Source organism: Haliotis rubra, unplaced genomic scaffold (genome assembly GCF_003918875.1).
Source record: "Haliotis rubra isolate DU_JTF1 unplaced genomic scaffold, ASM391887v1 Scf1867, whole genome shotgun sequence".
In the NCBI taxonomy this organism is placed as follows: domain Eukaryota; kingdom Metazoa; phylum Mollusca; class Gastropoda; order Lepetellida; family Haliotidae; genus Haliotis; species Haliotis rubra.
Window position 1 is genome coordinate 45,067 of NW_025765855.1, and position 19,048 is coordinate 64,114.

The 19,048-nt window shown below is 35.8% G+C and overlaps 1 protein-coding gene across 1 annotated transcript in view; it reads left to right on the forward strand.

The window, feature by feature from the left end:
* LOC124273985 (multiple epidermal growth factor-like domains protein 10) overlaps positions 1–19,048 on the forward strand; it is a 55,705-nt gene that overhangs the window by 24,663 nt on the left and 11,994 nt on the right. Inside the window, exons 3-8 of the mRNA XM_046709319.1 lie at positions 3,183–3,320; positions 3,492–3,629; positions 5,327–5,464; positions 6,912–7,043; positions 7,196–7,333; positions 7,576–7,666. Of these exons, the coding sequence (XP_046565275.1) occupies positions 3,183–3,320; positions 3,492–3,629; positions 5,327–5,464; positions 6,912–7,043; positions 7,196–7,333; positions 7,576–7,666 (775 nt within the window). The remainder of the gene's footprint in view (positions 1–3,182; positions 3,321–3,491; positions 3,630–5,326; positions 5,465–6,911; positions 7,044–7,195; positions 7,334–7,575; positions 7,667–19,048) is intronic.

The following is a 19,048-nucleotide window of genomic DNA, read 5'->3' on the forward strand; positions in this document are numbered from 1 at the left end:
AATAACCGTAAACAAACAAATCGGTTCTTAATAGCTGTTTCGTTCGCTCTTGTCGAATCTTGTCGCTGTTTCGTAGAAAATATGTAATATGTTCATCATCTTGTAAATAACCATCGCTCGCTGTCATCTTAAATAAATATGTAATAAATAACAAATAAAACGACAAATATTAAATAAATATGTGACAAATAACCTTAAATAAATGTCTTAATAATGTGATAAATATTAGATGTCGATCTCTTAATAAACTTAAATAGAAACAACGATAGCCTGTTTAAAGCAAATATCTTAATAAATGACAATAGAAACAATAAATAACAAATAAATAATAATAAATAACAATAAACAAATATAAATATCGCCCAGCCATCAACGAAAATAAATAATAACGGCTCATGTTTTAATAAATATGTAATAAATAGCAATAAATAACTTAAAAGCAATAAGCGAAATAAAATATCGCAGCCGTAAACAAAATAATGAAAGCGGCAAAATATAGCGAAATAAATATGTAACCAAAACCAACAAAATAAAACAAGCAAAACATATGCAGCAAAACCAACAAAACAAAATATGCTAACCAAAATAAACAGGTTTAAAATAATAAATAAATAATAGTTTCAAATAATAACGATAAATGTCTTAATAAGTTTTCTTAAATAAATGTCTTGACACATAACTTAAATAAATATGTGATAAGGAAAAATAACTTAAATAAATATGTAATAATAATAACTTGACAAATGACAAATAAATAAATAAACCAAAGGCAAATAAATAATAAATAAATAACAATAGCGATAAATAGTTCTCTTAATAATAACAAATAGAAACAACGTAATGTCTTGATAGCTGTTTTCGTTTAAATAATGACAAATATGTGATAAATGGCAAATAAATATCTTGTCACTGTTTAAATAATATGCAATAGCAAGCCATCTTAATAAATAACAAATAAAACAATAAGCTGTTCATCATCTCTTAATAAATAACAAATAAAGCAAATAAATAACCATGTCTTATTAAATATGTGAAATAAATATGTAGCAAATAACAAATAAAGCAACGATAGATATTATAATAATATGTGGAAATAAATAACAAATAAATATGTGAAATAAATAACAGAAATAAATATCGATAATAGATGAACGAAATAAATATTGATAAATAAATAATAATAAATATAGTAGAAATATATTGACCAAATGAGCAAATAAATATGTGAAAATAATGTCTTGAGAAATAAACGAAATAAATAATGTAATGAAATAACAAAATATGTAATAAATAACAAATAAATATGTAGTAATATCTTGATAAATATTTTCATCATATGTCATCTTCATCATCTGCTCGGCTCTTTCGCTCATAATGTCATCTTTCGCTCGCCCTTATAAATCTGTGATAAATGTCAAATAATATCTTAATAAATGTTTTCATCATCTCCTTGTAAATCTTTCGCTCATCTTGGCTCCTCTTTCCTCTTTCCTGCTCCACTCTGCTCTCCTCTTTCCACTCACTTTCTGCTCTCTTTTCCTCCTCTGCTCGCTCTTTCCACTCTCCTCTCCTGCTCCACTATTTTCACTCCACCCCCTCTGCTCGCTCTTCCATTCCACTCTTTCCTCTCTTCCTCCTCTCCTCTTCTCTCCTCCTTTCCTCTCTTTCCTCTCTGTTCCTCTACTCCTCTGCTCCACTCTCACTCACTCTTTCCTCTCTGCCTTTCCTCCTCTTTCACTCCATCCTCCTCTTTCCTCTCTCTTTCCTCACTTCTCCTCTACTCTTTCCTGCTCTACTCTTTCCTCTCCACTATTTCCTCTCTCCTCCTCCTCTCTGCTTTCACTCACTCCTCCTTTCCTCTCTACTCCTCTTTCACTCTCTTTCCTCCTTTCCTTTCACCTCCTCTCTCTTTCCTCTCCTCTTTCCACTATTTCCTCTCCTGCTCACTCTTTCCTCACTCTTTCCTCCTCTCTGCTCACTCTTCCTCACTACTCCTCCACTCTCTCACTCCTCCTCCACTCTTTCCTCCTCCTTCCTCTCCTCTCTTCTCCCTCCTCCTCTCACTCCCTCTTTCACTCACTCTCTGCTCACTCTTTCACTCACTCTGCTCACTCTTTCCTCTCCTCACTTTTCACTCTCCTGCTCACTCTTTTCCACTCTTTCCTCTTTCCTCTCTGCTCACTCACTTTCCTCCTCTTTCCTGCTCTCTGCTCACTCTTTCTCCTCTGCTCACTCTTTCACTCTCTCTGCTCACTCTTTCACTCACTCTCTGCTCACTCTTTCACTCACTCTCTGCTCACTCTTTCCTCACTCTTTGCTCACTCTCTGCTCACTATTTCACTCACTCTCTGCTCACTCTTTCACTCACTCTCTGCTCACTCTTTCACTCACTCTCTGCTCACTCTCTTCCTCACTCTCTGCTCGGCTCTTTCCACCTCTCACTCTCTGCTCACTCTCTCGCTCACTCTCTGCTCCACTCTTCACTCTCTCCTGCTCACTCTTTCCTCCTCACTCTCTTTCACTCACTCTCTGCTCCCTCTTTCCTTACTCTGCTCCTTCACTCTTTCACTCACTCTCTGCTCACTCCGCCTTTCACTGCTCCTCTCTGCTCACTTCACTCTTTCTCACTCACTCTCTGCTCACTCTTTCACTCACTCTCTGCTCACTCTTTCACTCACTCTGCTCACTCTTTCACTCACTCTCTGCGCACTCTTTTACTCACTCTCTGCTCACTCATTCACTCACTTTCGGCCATTTTCATACACATGAAAGCCACATGAAATTCGTTACCAAAATAAACGCAGTACAATTTTCTTTGGAATAGAGTTGTTGAATCGTATAAATAATTGTGATTTGAAAGAAGCTCGTAAGAAATACTACACTTATAAATATCAATGTTTACTTCAGAAAGTATTTCGTCGGATCGAAACACATGAAAACTACATGCGGACCTCATAATGGATAACAGGTTGTCTTTACTGACAATATGTCATTTGATCTATCACTTGTCTGGCCCGTCACAAATGCCTTAAGGCAATCCTTCATATTCACTTGGCCAAGTCAACTTCCTGTAATTCAAAATGCACTTATTGAAGTAGACAGGTGACAGAGAGGTAATGCTGGCATGGACCTGCTGTCGGTGTATGTATTTTAGGAAATGTATTTGTTTTTCTGAAAACTAGTGTGCGCTGACGGAAGTTTTGGGCCTGGCTGTAGATTCAGGTGCTACTGTAGGAACACATCTGAGGTGTGTGACAAAACTACTGGACACTGTGAGAGTGGGTGCAAGGATGGAAACACTGGGATGGGCTGTCGGGAAAGTAAGTTTATGAAGCCCATAACACCAACCTGTGACGGGTGTATTGTGTCAAACATATTACAAAGGGTGTGTGAGGGATGAAATTTATAAACTTGTAATGTGATACAGTATCCATGTTTTCATTTCATCAGGCTCGCAACAATATGGCCCAACCTATACACTATCGTTACAGATTGTCCCAAGGGACGCTATGGTTCTGGCTGCATGGAGACGTGTGGACATTGTGCTGGGGGAGACGGGAACTGCTATGAGATAGACGGGTACTGTACAGATGGCTGTCAGGACAACTGGAGTGGAACAGTGTGTAAAGGTTTGTATTAAGATCTATGTGTATCTTTCCTCCACGTTTCTTGAAGTTGTTTGGCCAGGATACGTTTACCTCTTTGTGCACACCTGTTTAACAGTAATTCGTGAACACATGCCTTTGGTATTGTTGAACTCATAGACCAGCATTTAAGTCGTTATGAAACGGTGCTCATGCTAGTATCTGTAGCAAGTCATACGCCAAGTATCATGTTATATTACAGAGTGTTTTGTTACGAGATGATGGCTTACCAGTAAATCAGTTTGCACAGAAATAAATTGTTCATGCAGCAAATGACCTCATATAGTTACTTGATAATCTGCAAACCAGTGGATAACAAATAACAAGTTCGTATCAATACAAAGGATCAAAACTATGGTTGAAATAATCGACAGCAGTAGTAACAGTGGCAAGAACTAAAATATGTGAATTACCGAATTTTCTGAATATTTACAATGAAGAATACCATCATGGTCAGGAGATCTGCCTCCGTTCCTGAATCAGGAATAGCGTCGAAATTTGGCACGAATTCAGTGTTTACTTCAAATTGCTGTCTCGTTGCTCTTATAAGACTATAGCCAGTCTGCTAGAAATGATTCCATCCAGGTACGTTGTACCTCCGCACGACGACTCGTGTTAACTGCCAGGCAAATAACCCAAAAATGTTCGGTTAAAAAAACATCTGGTTAAGGCTTCACTGGCACATTCAACAGGGGTACTAATGGGCCAGAGAGCACTTGGTATTTCTTCACCAGCTACCACATACACACCTGGTCTCCACCCCCAATAAAATAATTGACCGTGTCTCCCTTTTGATCTGTCAACATTCTATACATATAATGTATGAGTATGATATAGATGTTCCTCGTGTAGACATCCAATCACGGGAGGTATACCAAACAATGTTGCACAAAACTATCCGGTCTGCTTTGATTTCCGTATTAGCACTTTGGGTGAGTGAGTTAAATTTTACGCCGCACTAAGCAATAGTCCAGCTATATGGCAGCGATCTGTAAAGAATCGAGTCTGGACCAGGCAATCCAGTGATCAACAGCATAAGCATCGATCTACGCAACTGGGATTCGATGACAGATGTCAATCACGTCAGTGAGCCTAACCACCCGTTACCATTAGTCGCCTCTTACGACAAACATGGGTTACTGAAGACCAATTCTAACCCGGATCTCCACGGGTAATCAGCACTTTGGTTTCCAAAGAACAGAGAAGAGCCCATGATATGTGAAGTAGATAGCTGCATGGGGGAATGGCTTAGTAATTGTTGTCAAGTGCACACGAACCTGTAACTCTTTCGTAATGTTTTTTTTCTTGTTGAAAAAAGCGTGGAACATAACCTTCATGAGTCTAAAAGGTAGAATTTTTACTCTTGTGTGTTATTGTCTACAATGGTTGGATTCCGCCAGTAAAACCTGTTCCATGATTTTCAATTCACGGCACCACTTATATCTGGGATAGAGAGAAATGATCCGGACAGCTTTCATTTCTGTATCAACACTTTGGTTTCCAAAGAACAGGGAGTCCAGTATGTGTGAATTAGATAGTAGCATTGGGAAATAGTTGAATAGTTGTTGTCAAATACACACGAACCTGTAACTCTTTTGTAATGTCTTTTGGTTGAAAGTACTTGGAACACAGTCTTCATGAGGCCACTCGCGTGGATTGTTGTCTGTTGTGTGATGTTCCAGAGTGCAGTGACAACTGGTTCGGTGACCAGTGTGACATGGAGTGTAGATGTAAGAACAGACAGGAAGTGTGTGACAAGAGGACAGGCCAGTGTCACTCTGGATGTGAAGACGGATGGACAGGACTGGACTGTCATAAACGTGAGTAGTGTGGTCATTGTGATCACCGTCAGCTGTCAGACCCAGTTATTATACACGTGTGTGTGTAGGTTACAAACTAGAGCGTTGCTGGCTAAACCAAGGGGGGTGGGGAGAGGAATTCACTATTAAAGCATAAACAAGATGTTAAGGACCGATGTGAGTTTACAATACATAGCGCCACTGAATGCCTGACGGTTACGTTATATCTACGGTGTGGCGTCATATTATACGTATTGGTTTACTGTGTATCCAGGAAATAGTTGCTTAACAAATAGCTGTGTTACACACAGTCAGTGCCTTTCATATACGTAACTTAGTATTTTGGTGTAAAAATACAACTGTTGAGTATCAACATCATTCTAGTGTTTAATGATTGATCATATAAAACGTCAAACCTACATATAACATAGATTTACACTGAAAACGTAGCTTTGTTCTATATTCCTAAGAATGACGTTATGTCTGTTGGAATACACTGAGGGGTGTGACGTCACAATATTACTGTTTATTACCCTGAAGATAAATTTGTCGAATTCTGATTAGTCAATAGCAAAAGCATACCAAATCACGAACCGTATACACTGTCAAATCTGTCATGTGACACACTACATGGGGTTTACGAATGACCTTGACCTTAGATGGAATGTGGCTGCCATACGGCTGATCGCTTTGAAATTTGAGAGTTGGTGTATAAAATAATGAGTATAAACAGACCAATAAAATTGTTGTCATAATTTTTTATTTGTTGTGTCAATGAATATATCCAAAGAATAAAATGTTTTTGTATTTCACTTGTCGTTTTACAAAACCTCAAATTCAATATTTTTATCATAAACTAAGCCATCCCGAGTTATCTCCCTTTTATGACCGTTCAGGAAAATCCATGGCGAAATGTCTTGCGTCTCATTCTGCCGATGATTGAATGTTGTTGTTTACAGACAACCTAATAAAAATATCTTAAAGGGTAATAAATTCGTCACACGGTCTTTTGAAAGGTGTACTGGACTGTAAGACCTGGACTGTAAGACCCGTACACCCTTTCAAAACACCGTGTAACTAATATTGTTTCATTTTATTTAGGAAGATGGGTATATACACTGAACTTTAAATACTAATGTATATGTGTGTGTGTGTCTGTGTGTGTGTGACATGATACAATACATCGATTTACAAATTATACTGATGCGTCGATGAACAACCTGTCCCCTTAACTTTAGGCCGGGTTCATCTAGCGTTGACATCTCATCTAAAAGGTTGAGAACGGATTATGATCACTTCAGACAATGGGTACATACAAACTGCAATTCATAGGCGTCTTCACAGATTATGTTTGGTCAGTAAAAAGTACCAAGTATAACCGTATTGGTGAAATACCTAGAATATTTTTGAGCTCTATTATTATACTAAATGCATCTTCCTCCACGAACATTCTGATGTAATTTGACAGCGTGCCAGGACGGGACCTACGGCTTCAACTGTACAGGCAGATGTGGGAGGTGTCAGGGTGGACAGACATGTGACAAAATAGGAGGAGAGTGTCAAACATGTGCCCCCGGATTCAAGCCACCGTTTTGTCAAGGTAAGGAGCTACGAATAAAGTGCATCAAGATTGCAGGATAGTATTGACAATATCCGTGTAATAATCAATTCATGGAATCAGTATGTGAAGGTTTGCCTACTTTCGTCTAGGAGTACGATGTTCATAATGTAAAGTAACGGTCTGTCATGCAGAGTGTGATGACTACTTCTATGGGGAGCAATGCAGCTCTAGATGTGGCCATTGTCGTGGTAACGCCACCTGCAATAACGTGTCAGGAGATTGCCCGGATGGATGTGAACCAGGATGGCAAGGGATGATGTGCCACCAAGGTAACCAGATCGTTTGTCTTTCACTTTCTCTTAAAGGAAAGCAATTTTGCTTCAAACAATCGTGGTATAATATTTTGGAATGTTTTATAATTATTTTTTTGCACCCTGATGCACGTACAACCCACTATAACAATTGTAAAGTTCTTTTAATTACATTTGTTATGGAAACGAGATGCTTCGTGACAAGTTGAGTATGTCAGGTAGAGAGGTATAACAGCCTGTACTGCCTGATTGTGTTGTAGAAGGCATTTCATATCAGGGGGAGGGTGAACAAAGGTGGAGTGTGGCGAAGGTAAGTGTTGTCAGGGAGAGTGAACAAGGTGGAGATGTGACGTAGGTTAGTGTTGTCAGGAAGGGTGAACAAGGTGGAGATGTGGCGTAGGTAAGTGTTGTCAAGGAGGGTGAACAAGGTGGAGATGTGACGTAGGTTAGTGTTGTCAAGGAGGGTGAACAAGGTGGAGATGTGACGTAGGTAAGTGTTGTCAAGGAGAGTGAACAAGGTGGAGATGTGACGTAGGTAAGTGTTGTCAAGGAGGGTGAACAAGGTGGAGATGTGACGTAGGTAAGTGTTGTCAAGGAGGGTGAACAAGGTGGAGATGTGACGTAGGGTAAGTGTTGTCAAGGAGAGTGAACAAGGTAGAGATGTGACGTAGGTAAGTGTTGTCAAGGAGGGTGAACAAGGTGGAGATGTGGCGAAGGTAAGTGTTGTCAAGGAGGGTGAACAAGGTGGAGATGTGACGTAGGTTAGTGTTGTCAAGGAGGGTGAACAAGGTGGAGATGTGGCGTAGGTAAGTGTTGTCAAGGAGGGTGAACAAGGTGGAGATGTGACGTAGGTTAGTGTTGTCAAGGAGGGTGAACAAGGTGGAGATGTGGCGAAGGTGAAGTGTTGTCAGGAGGGTGAACAAGGTGGAGATGTGGCGTAGGTAAGTGTTGTCAAGGAGGGTGAACAAGGTGGAGATGTGACGTAGGTTAGTGTTGTCAAGGAGGGTGAACAAGGTGGAGATGTGACGTAGGTAAGTGTTGTCAAGGAGGGTGAACAAGGTGGAGATGTGACGTAGGTATAGTGTTGTCAAGGAGGGTGAACAAGGTGGAGATGTGACGTAGGTTAGTGTTGTCAAGGAGGGTGAACAAGGTGGAGATGTGACGTAGGTAAGTGTTGTCAAGGAGGGTGAACAAGGTGGAGTGTGGCGAAGGTAAGTGTTGTCAAGGAGGGTGAACAAGGTGGAGATGTGACGTAGGTTAGTGTTGTCAAGGAGGGTGAACAAGGTGGAGATGTGACGTAGTTGTCAGGGAGGGTGAACAAAGGTGTTGTCAAGGAGGGTGAACAAGGTGGAGAAGGTGGAGATGTGACGTAAGGTAAGGTGTTGTCAGGGGAGGGTGAACAAGGTGGAGATGTGACGTAGGTTAGTGTTGTCAGGCAAGTGTTGTCAGAGGGTGTGAACAAGGTGGAGGTGGAAGGTAGGTTAGTGTTGTCAGGAGGGTGAACAAGGTGGAGATGTGACGTAGGTAAGTGTTGTCAGGGAGGGTGAACAAGGTGGAGATGTGGCGAAGGTTAGTGTTGTCAAGGAGGGTGAACAAAGGTGGAGATGTGACGAAGGAAGTGTTGTCAAGGGAGGGTGAACAAGGTGGAGATGTGGCGAAGGTTAAGTGTTGTCAGGGAGGAGGGTGAACAAGGTGGAGATGTGACGTAGGTTAGGTGTTGTCAAGGAGAGTGAACAAGGTGGAGATGTGACGTAGGTAAGTGTTGTCAGGAGGGTGAACAAGGTGGAGATGTGGCGAAGGTAAGAGGTGTTGTCAGGAGAGGGTGAACAAGGTGGAGATGTGACGTAGGTTAGTGTTGTCAAGGAGGGTGAACAAAGGTGGAGATGTGACGAAGGTAAGTGTTGTCAGGGGAGGGTGAACAAGGTGGAGATGTGACGAAGGTGGGGTGTTGTCAGGGAGGGTGAACAAGGTGGAGATGTGACGTAGGTAGAAGTGTTGTCAGGGAGGGTGAAAAGTGTTATCAAAGAAGAAGTAGGCTCAGGAGTAGAGATGTAAAAATGGGATAAAAGTATCAAAGGGAAAGTGAATCAAAATTAGAATGTAACTTGTAAATAAAGTATTGTCAAAGAGAGAAGTAAGGTACAAAAGAGTAAGAATGTAATAAGTTGGAAATGTTATCAAAAGTGGGCTAAAAGAGTGAGAATAAATTTTATTGTCAAGAGAAATGGTCGTGGAACTATGGCAAAGTAAAAATTATCAAGGAAAAATAGACAGAGGTAGAGAATGTAATGAGATTAGATGTTAATCAAGAGGAGTAATTATAGATAATTAGTGTGTAGCAAAAGACAATAAGGTTAAGTGTTATCAAGGAAGAGTAGACTCTAAAAGGTAAAATCATAGCTTAGTAAAAGTGATTAAATTATCATCAGGGAAGTGGGATAAAATTAGAGATAGCAAAATTAAAGTGTTATCAAGAGAGAGAAGTTAGATAAAAATTAGGCTTTAATAGCAGAGTAAAGGTATTTATCAAGGGAAAGTGTAAGGCTAAAATTAAGAATCTTGGCTTATGGGATTAGTATTTATCAAAGAGAAATTAAAAAGAATTAAGAGCTATACTTGAAAGAGAAAAGTATTGTCAAAGGAGAACAGATAAAATTAGAGAATGTGGCTTGTAGATTAGTGTTATCCAGGAAGGATATAGGTGAACTGTGAAACAAAATAAAGTGTTATCAAGGAGGAGTAGATAAAATTAAGAAAATTAAAATTATCAAAGGAAGGTGGAGAGTGGAGAATGTGAGCATGAAATTACGTGTTATCAAAGAAGTAGGTAAAAATTAGAATGTAAGAGAAAATTAAAGTGTTATCAAGGGAGTGAATAAAATTAAGAATGAAAATTAAAGTGTTGTCAGGGAAGGGAGTGGGCTAAAAATTAGATGTAGAAAAATAGGAAGTGTTATCAAAGGAAGAGGATCAGATAAAAGATGGAGACTGTGAGAGCAAAAAGTAAAAGTGTTATCAAGGGAAGAGGTAAGACTCAAATTAAAGTCTGTAAGCAAAGTAAAATATTTATCAAGAAGATGGGCTAAGAATTAAGAGGTAAACTTGTAAGTTAAAATTATCAAGAGAAGTAAGGCTCATTAGAGATAGAGAATTAAAAGTGTTATCAGGAGGAGTAATTTCAAGAGTGCAGAATATAGCAAAATTAAAAGGTAATGTTATCAAAGGAAGGTAATTCCAGGTAGAGAAGTCTTAATAAAGTTAGGAGTATGTGTCAGGAAGATGAGGCTAAAGAGTAGAGATCTCTGTAAAATTAAAATTGTCAAAGAAGTAGTGGCTACAGTGGAGATGTAGCATGAGAGTAAAGTGTTATCAAGAGAAATTAGATAAAATTAGAATGTAAGCAAAGAGTAGAGTGTCAAGAGAAATGGGCTAAAAGATGGAGATGTGACATGGGATTAAATGTTATCAAGAAAAGATGAATCACAGGAGTAGAATCTTGGCTTAATAGAGTTACAGTATTTATCAAGGGAAGGAAGTAGACAAAGAGTGGAAACTAGCAGAGAAATAAAAGATTGTCAAGAGAGGAGTGGAGAATCAAGGAGGGAATGTGACAATAAAGTTAAGTGTTGTCAAGGAGAATTGGGCTAAAAGTGGAGATGTAGCAAAAAATTAAAGGTATTGTCAAAGGGAGGTAAAAATAAAATTAGATGTAAAGTAAAATGTGTTATCAAGGAGATGGAACAAAGTGCAGAGACTTGTGGGAGTTAATGAGTGTTGTCAAGAGGAAATGAACTCTAAAAGGTGGGAGATGTGACATGAAAATTAAAGTGTTATCAGGGAAGATGAATAAATTAAGAGCTTCTTAATAGGGATTGTGTATCAAAGGATAAAGATTTCTAAAAGTGGAGAGAAGCAAAGAGTAAAGTATCAAGGGGAAGGTGGAATTTCAGGTTAAAGTCTTGAAAATTAAAAGTGTTATCAAGGGAGTGGAGGAGTGGAGATGTGACATGGGATTAGTGTTAATAGAGAAGTGGGTAAAATTAGAGATGGAAAATTAAAATTTATCAAAGGAGATGGAGCTCAAAGATGGGAATAGCAAAGTAAAATTTATCAAGGAGGAGGAGGAGGTGGGCTAAAGTGGAGGAATGTGTAGAGTTAAAGTATTGTCAAGGGAGAATTTCTAAAAGAGTGGTGTGTGAAAGAAAAATTAAAGTGTTATCAAGGGAAGGTGAATAAAATTAAAGTGTAGCAAAGAAAAATTAAAGTGTTGTCAAAGGAGAAATGAATTTCAAGAGAATCTTAGCAAAATTAAAGTGTTATCAAAGTTAGATCGTGGAAGCTATGGAAGAAAATTAAAGATATTGTCAAAAGGAAGATTAGATAAAGTCAAGCTGCATGAAAATTAAAAGTGTTGTCATCAAAAGAGGTGAGTACAAAGTGGAGTGTGGCTTGTAGAGTTAAGTGTTGTCAAAGGAAGTGGGCTAAAGTGGAGAATGAAGCAAAATTAAAGTGTTGTCAAAGTGAATAAAGGAAGGAGATCTTAAAATTAAAAGTGTGTTATCCAAGGGAGAATTAGGCACAAAATTGATCATGACATAAAATTAAGTGTCAAAGTGAATAAAAGAGTGGAGATAAAAGTGTTGTCAAGGAAGGTGGGCTAAAAGGTGGAGATGGCAAAAGTAAAAGTGTTGTCAGGAGGTGGGTAAAATTAGAGGAGAATGGGATTAGATGTGAATTAAAGATTAGAGATGTGGAAAGTAAAAGTGTCAAAGTGGACAAAAGATTAAGAATGTGGCAGAAAAGATAAAGTGTTGTCAGGGAGGTGGGCTAAAATTAGGAGATGTGGCTTGAAGGTAAAGTGTTGTCAGGGGAGGGTGAACAAAATGGGAGATGTGGAGAATTAAGTGTTTGTCAAGGAAGTGAAGAGTGGGAGAATGTGAGCGAGAAATAGGTTAGTGTTGTCAAAGGTGAGGCTCTAGGTGGGAGATGTGGCTTGTGGGGCCACGTGTTGTCAGAAGGTGGAAGTCCAAAGGAAGGTAAACAAAGTGATAGAGGAAATAGAGTTAAAGTGTTATCAGGAAAGGAGGTATAGACAAAATTAATTAATGTAACAAAAATAAAATTATCAAGAGGTGATAAAGTGGAAGTAGCAAAAAATAAAATGTTATCAAGAGAAGTAATTTCAAAATTAGAGGAAATATAGCAAAAATGAAAATTGTCAAAGGAAAGTAGACTCAAGAGTAGAATCTTAATAAATGAAGTATTATCACAGGAAAATGCTAAAATTAAGAGGTAGGCATGGGATTAAGTAGTGTCAGAGTAAGGCTAAAATTAGAGGAATCTTGAAACAGCAAGCACATGTTATCAAGAGAGAAGTAATTTTAAGAATTGGAAATATATGCTGAAAATAAAATTATCAAGAGAGATAAAACAAATTAGAGAATGTAACTTAATAAATTAAAATATTATCAAAGAGAATTTAATTTCAAATTAGTATGCTTAAAAAATTAAAAGATGTTATCAGGAAAGGTAAGGCTCTAAAATTAGAGTGCTTGAAATAAAATTATCAAAGGAAAGAAATGCATTTCCATTGAGAATCATAGCAAAAAATAAAATATTGTCAAGGAAAGTTAAGACAAAATTAGGAAACTATGCTTGAAAAAAATAAAAATATCAAAGGAAAGAGTGAAACAAGTGGAAACTACTTAATAATAAGTTAAATGTTATTATCAGGAAGAGATGAGACTCTAAAGTGAGAATATGACAATAAGTTAAATGTTATCAAGAAGTAAAATTAAGAATAAGAGAAAAAGTATTGTCAAGGAGAATTAGGCTAAAAGAGTGGAAATCTTGGCTTATGGGGTCATTATCAAAGGAAAGGATAAAAATTTCAAATTAAAACTGCTTAACAAAATAAAATATTCAAAGAGGGGAGGTAGGCTAAAGTTAAGTGATATACTTAAAAAAAAAATTAAGTATTATCAAAGAGATGGGCTAAAAGAATTAGAGGTACAGCAAGTTAGTGTTATCAAGAAGGAAATGGAGTATAAAGTGAAATCTTAGAAGAAAATGAAAATGTTAATGTCAAAGAGGAGTGACTCAGGTAGAGAATGTAGCAAAATGCAAAATCATTGTGTCAAAGGAAGATGAATAAAAATTATAAATGTAAATAAAGGAAATTATCAAGGAAAGAATAAGACTCATTAAAACTATGAAAACAAAAATAAAATTATCAAAGGAAAGAGTAGGCTAAAATTAAAGTATATGAAAAATAAAAGTATTATCAAAGGTAAGGCTAAAAGATCAAAGAATGACAATAAAGTTAAAAGAGTATTGTCTAAAAGAAGAAATGGCTCAAATTAGAGAATGGAAAATTAAAATTATCAAAGAGAATTAAGACTAAAAGTGAAATTCTCTTAAAAAAATAAAAGTATTATCAAAGGAGAGGAGGTAAACAAGAGTAGAGAATAAACATGGGAAGTTAAATGTTATCAAAGGAGGTGAGCTAAAATTAGGAGAATGTAAAATAAAATGTTATCCAAGAAAAGGTGACACAGTAGGTAGCAAAGAAAAATTAAAATGTTATCAAGAGAAGTAGACAAAAATTAAGAATAAAAAATTAGAGTGTTGTCAAGAGAAGTAGATAAATTAAGAATGTGACTAATAAAGTTAAAATATTGTATCAAAATTGGGAAAAATTAGAATGCTTGGCTTAATAAATTTTGTTATCAAGAAGAAATGGAATAAATTAAAACTATAGCAAAAATAAATTTATCAAGAGAATTAGGCTAAAATTAGAGAGGAATCTTTTAACTTGTAAATTCAAATGAAGGTAAGACTCATTAATTAATGTAGCAAAAATTAAAATGTTATCAAAGAGGTAAAAGACAAAATTAAAATTAATAGCAAAAAAAATTAAAGTGTTAATCAAAGGAGAAGACTCAAGAATTAGAATAGCAAAAAGAAAAATTAAAGATGTTATCAGAGAGCAAAAAATTAAGAACTTTAGCAAAGAAAATTAAAATGTTATCAAAGGGAGAATGCATTTTAAGGAGTGAGGCTATGTAATAAAGTTAGTATTGTCAAGGAGAATTAGAATTTCTAAAATTAGTGTGTAGAAAATTAAAGTGTTATCAAGGAGAATTGAACAAAAGGTGGAGTGTAGCAGAAGAGTAAAGTGTTGTCAAAGAGAAATTAAGGTGGAGATGTGGAAAGTGTTGTCAGGAGAGAATTAGACTAAAATTAAGAATGTGGCATAGGTTAAGTATTGTCTAGGGAAGGATGAACAAATTAGGAGCTATGAAACAGAAAAAATTAAAAGTGTTATCAAAGGGAAGAAGAATTACAGGCTAAGGTTAGAGTGTAGCAAAGAATTAAAAGTGTTATCAGGAAAGTGAATAAAGTGGAGATGTGACATAAAGTTAAAATGTTGTCAAAGAGAAATGGAATAAAAATTAAGAATGTAGAAGAAAAATAAAATTGTCAAGGAAGGAGTGAATTTAAAAATTAGAGAATGTAACAAAAAAAATTAATGTATTATCCAAGGAGGAGTAGATAAAATTAAGAATGTAGCAAAATAAAATTATCAAAAGGATAGATAAAAATTAGAACTGTGACAGAAATAAAAGTGTTATCAAGGGAAGATGAATAAAAGTTAAAGAGTGAAAGTAAAAATAATTGTCAAGGGGAGTAGACTCAGTGAGAGATGGCTTATGGGATTAGGTATTGTCAAAGGGAAAGTAGAACAAAATTAAGAGAATAATAGAAAGAGTAAAGTGTTATCAGGAAGGAGTAGGCTAAAGAGTAGAGATAGCAAAAAGTAAAAGGTATTATCAAGAGTGGGAGGCACAAAATTAGAGAATAAAGTTAAATGTTATCAAAGGGAGAGGTGAATAAAATTAATTAATACTTGAAAAATAAAAGTATTTATCAAAGGAAGGGTAAGACAAAATTAAAGAGAGATGTAAAAATAAAAGTGTTATCAAGAGAAGTGGAGGAAGGAGAATGTAGCAGAAATTAAAGTGTTATCAAGGGAGAAGTTAGTTTTCTAATGTGGAGCATGTGAAAATGCAAAGTGTTGTCAGGAAGGTGAATTTTTAAAGTCAAGAAATATAGCAAAGAGTAAAGATATTATCATCAAAGGTAAGGCTAAAATTAAATGTGACATGTGGTGTATCAAAGGAAGTAAAATTTCAAGAGTGGAAATAAATAAAATTTATCAAAGGAAGAGAATTAAGGCTCAAAGAGGAAATAAAATTGTCAAAGGAAGATGGAGTAAAATTAGAGGAGAAATGTAAACAAGTTAAATTATCAAAGGAAAGTAATTTCAAATTAGAATGGAAAATTAAAATTGTATCAAGGGAAAGGGTAGGCTAAAATTAGAATTTAGCAGAAAAATTAAGATGTTGTCAGGGAAGAGAGATGGGCTAAACTAGGAGATGTAACTTAATAAATTAGATGTTGTCAAGAAGTAGACTCAAAGTGGGAATAAGAAGAAAAATTAAAGTGTTGTCAGGAAGATGGGCTAAAATTAGAGATAAAAATAAAGTGTTGTCAAGGGAGAGATGAATTTCAAGTGGAGATAGCAAAAAGAATTAAGTGTTAAGGAAGAGTAAAGAGTAGAATGTAATAGAGTTAGGTATTATCAAGAAGGTGAGTAAAAGTGGAGATGTGAGGCAATAAATTTACATGTTGTCAGGAAGTGGGCTAAAAGAGTGGAAGCAAGTAAAGTGTTATCAAGAGGTAGGCTCAAGAATTAGAATGGGATTAAGTGTTATCAAAGGAGGAGTGGGCTAAAATTGGTGTGTAGCAGAAAATTAAAGTGTTGTCAGGAAGGTGGAGAGTGGAGTGCAAGAATAAAAGTGTCAAAGGAAGTGAAGTGGAGAGTAGGTGTTGTCAAAGGAGTGGGCTAAAGAGTAGAGAGAATGTGACATAAATGAAGTATTATCAAGAAGAGAAATGGAAATAAAATTAGAATGTAACTTATAAATTAAAATTTATCAAAGGTAAGAATTAAGAATATGGCTTATGAAATTTATTATCAGAAGAAATGGCTCAAATTAAAACATAGCAAAATAAAATCAGGAAAGAATAAATTTCAAAAATTAAGAGATAGAACACAGAGATTAAAATGTTATCAAGAAGAGGTAAAAGACAAAATTAATTAATGTAGCAAGAATAAAATGTTATCAAAGAGGTAAGGCCTAAGAGTGGAGTGTAGCAAATAAAAATGTCAAAGAGAAATGGGCTAAGGAAGAGAGAATAGCAAAATAAAAGGTGTTATCAAAGGAGATTAGATAAATTAAAACTGTATGCTTGAAGTAAAATCATTGTCAGGAAGATGAAATTAGAACTTCTTGGCTTATGGATTAAATGTTATCAAAGGGAGGTAAAATTTCAGAATTAGAGGAAATGTAAACATAAAGTTAAATTATCAAGAGAAGTAAAAGAATGAAAATAAGAAAAAGAAAAATTTATCAAAGGGAAAGGTAAGGCTAAAATTAGAATAAACATAAGTTAAAAATGTTGTCAGGAAGGATAAGACACAAAATTGGAAACTTTAAACAAAAAATAAAATATTATCAAAAGGAGAGGTAAGGCACAAAGTTAGGTGAAAAATGAAAATGTTATCAGGAAAGAGATGGGCTAAAATTAGAATCTTGGCTTATAAATTAAATTATCAAAAGAAGAGAAGTAAATCATGCAGAGAATCTTAAGAAAATAAAATTGTCAAGGAAAGGTAAGACTCATTAGGAAAAAATAAAAATATTGTCAAGGAAAGTGGGCTAAAATTAGAGAATGTAGCAAAAAAATAAAATGTTATCAAAGGAAAGGATCATTTCAAAGTGGAAACTAACAAAAAAAATAAAATATTATCAAAGGAAAGAGGTATTTCTAAAGTTAAGTAAAAATAAAATTATCAAGAAGGAGTAAATTTCAAGTAGAGGAAATAGGATGCAAAATTATCAAAGAGAATTAGAATAAGAAAATAAAAGTATTATCAAAGGAAGGAATTTCAGAGTAGAGAATAAAAAAATAGAATATTGTCAAGGGAAGGTAAGGCTCAGAGTAGAATAAAGTTAAATGTTATCAAAGGAAGAATTAGGTAAAATTAGAGGAATGCTTGAAAGTAAAATTGTCAAAAGATAAGGCTAAAGGTAGAGGAATTAAAAGTGTTATCAAAGGAAGAGAGGCAGGCTAAAAATTAGAGGGAATGTAGCAGAGTAAAGGTATTGTATCAAAGGAAGGATAAAGAATTAAGAACTGTGACAAAAATAAAAGTATTGTCAAGGAAGGTAATTTCAAAGTTAAAGAATGCTTAAAATAAAATTGTCAAGAGGAGTGAACAAGAGTAGAGAGAATGTGGCTTGTAGAGTTAGTATTGTCAAGGAAAGTAGGTATAAAATTGAGAATGTGGAAAATTAAAATGTTATCCAAGGAAGATGGAGAGTGGGAGAATGTGGCAAAAATGATAAAAATGTTATCAGGGAAGAGTAGACAAAAGTGGGAATGTGGCTTGTAAGTTAAGGAATGTTATCAAGGGAAGAGTGAATAAAAGTGGAGAGTAAAAGTGTTATCAAGAAAGAGTAGACAAAATTAAGAGTGTAGCAGAAAAATTAAAGGTATTGTCAAGGAGAAGTAAGATAAAATTAAGAATAGCAAAGAGTAGAGTGTTATCAAGAGTGAAACAAAAGAGTGGAGAATGTGACATAGGTTAAGTGTTGTCAAGAAAGATGGGGCTCAAATTTAGAATGTGGCAATAAAATTTTGTGTTATCCAAGGAAGAATTAGATAAAATTAGGCTAATAGCAAATAGGAGTGTTAATCAGGAAGAGATGGGAGTGGAGATGACATGGGAGTTAAGTGTTATCAAGGAAGGAGTAGGCTAAAATTAATTGTAAAGAAAAATTAAAGATGTTATCAAAGGAAGGTGAACAAAATTAGAGTGTGAAGTAAAGTATTGTCAAGAAGAGAGTGAGTATAAAGAGTGGAGAGGCAAAGTGTTGTCAGAGAGGAGTGAATTTCAAAATTAAAATGTGACTTGTAAGTAGTATTTGTCAGGAAGGGAAGTAGGAAAATTAGAGATGTGGCTTGTAGAGTTAATGTTATCCAAAGAATTGAATACAAATTAGAATGTAACTTGTAAAATTACATTGTCAAAGGAAGTGAATAAGAGCTATGTAAAGTAAAGTGTTATCAAGGAGGTGAATTTCAAAGGAGTGGAGATGACAATAAGGTTAGTGTTTATCCAAGGAGGTGAACAAGGTGGTGTGTGGCAAAGAGTAGGAGGAGGTAGACAAAATTAGGTGTAAAGTGTTATCAAGGAAGAGTAGATAAAAGTGGGAGAATGTAGAAATTAAGTGTTGTCAAGGAGGATTAAGACAAAAAAAAGATGGAGCTATGCTTGAAAAGTAAAGTGTGTTGTCAGGGAGGAGTGATGAGCACAAAAGAGTGGAGCTGTGGCTTGTAAATTAGTGTTATCCAGGGAGTGGGCTAAAGTGGAGATGACATGGATTAGTATTGTCAAAGGAGTAAGAGTGGAGATCATGGAGAAAAGAAAAGATGTTATCAGGGAGGAGTAAGACTCAAAGGTGGAGATGTGACATGGGAGATTAGATGTTGTCAAGGAAGGGATAAGATAAAGTGGAAACAGAAAATGGGGCATGTATCATAGAATTAAGATTAGAGTGTAAATTAAAGATGTTGTCAAGGAGGAGTAGACTCAAAGTGGAG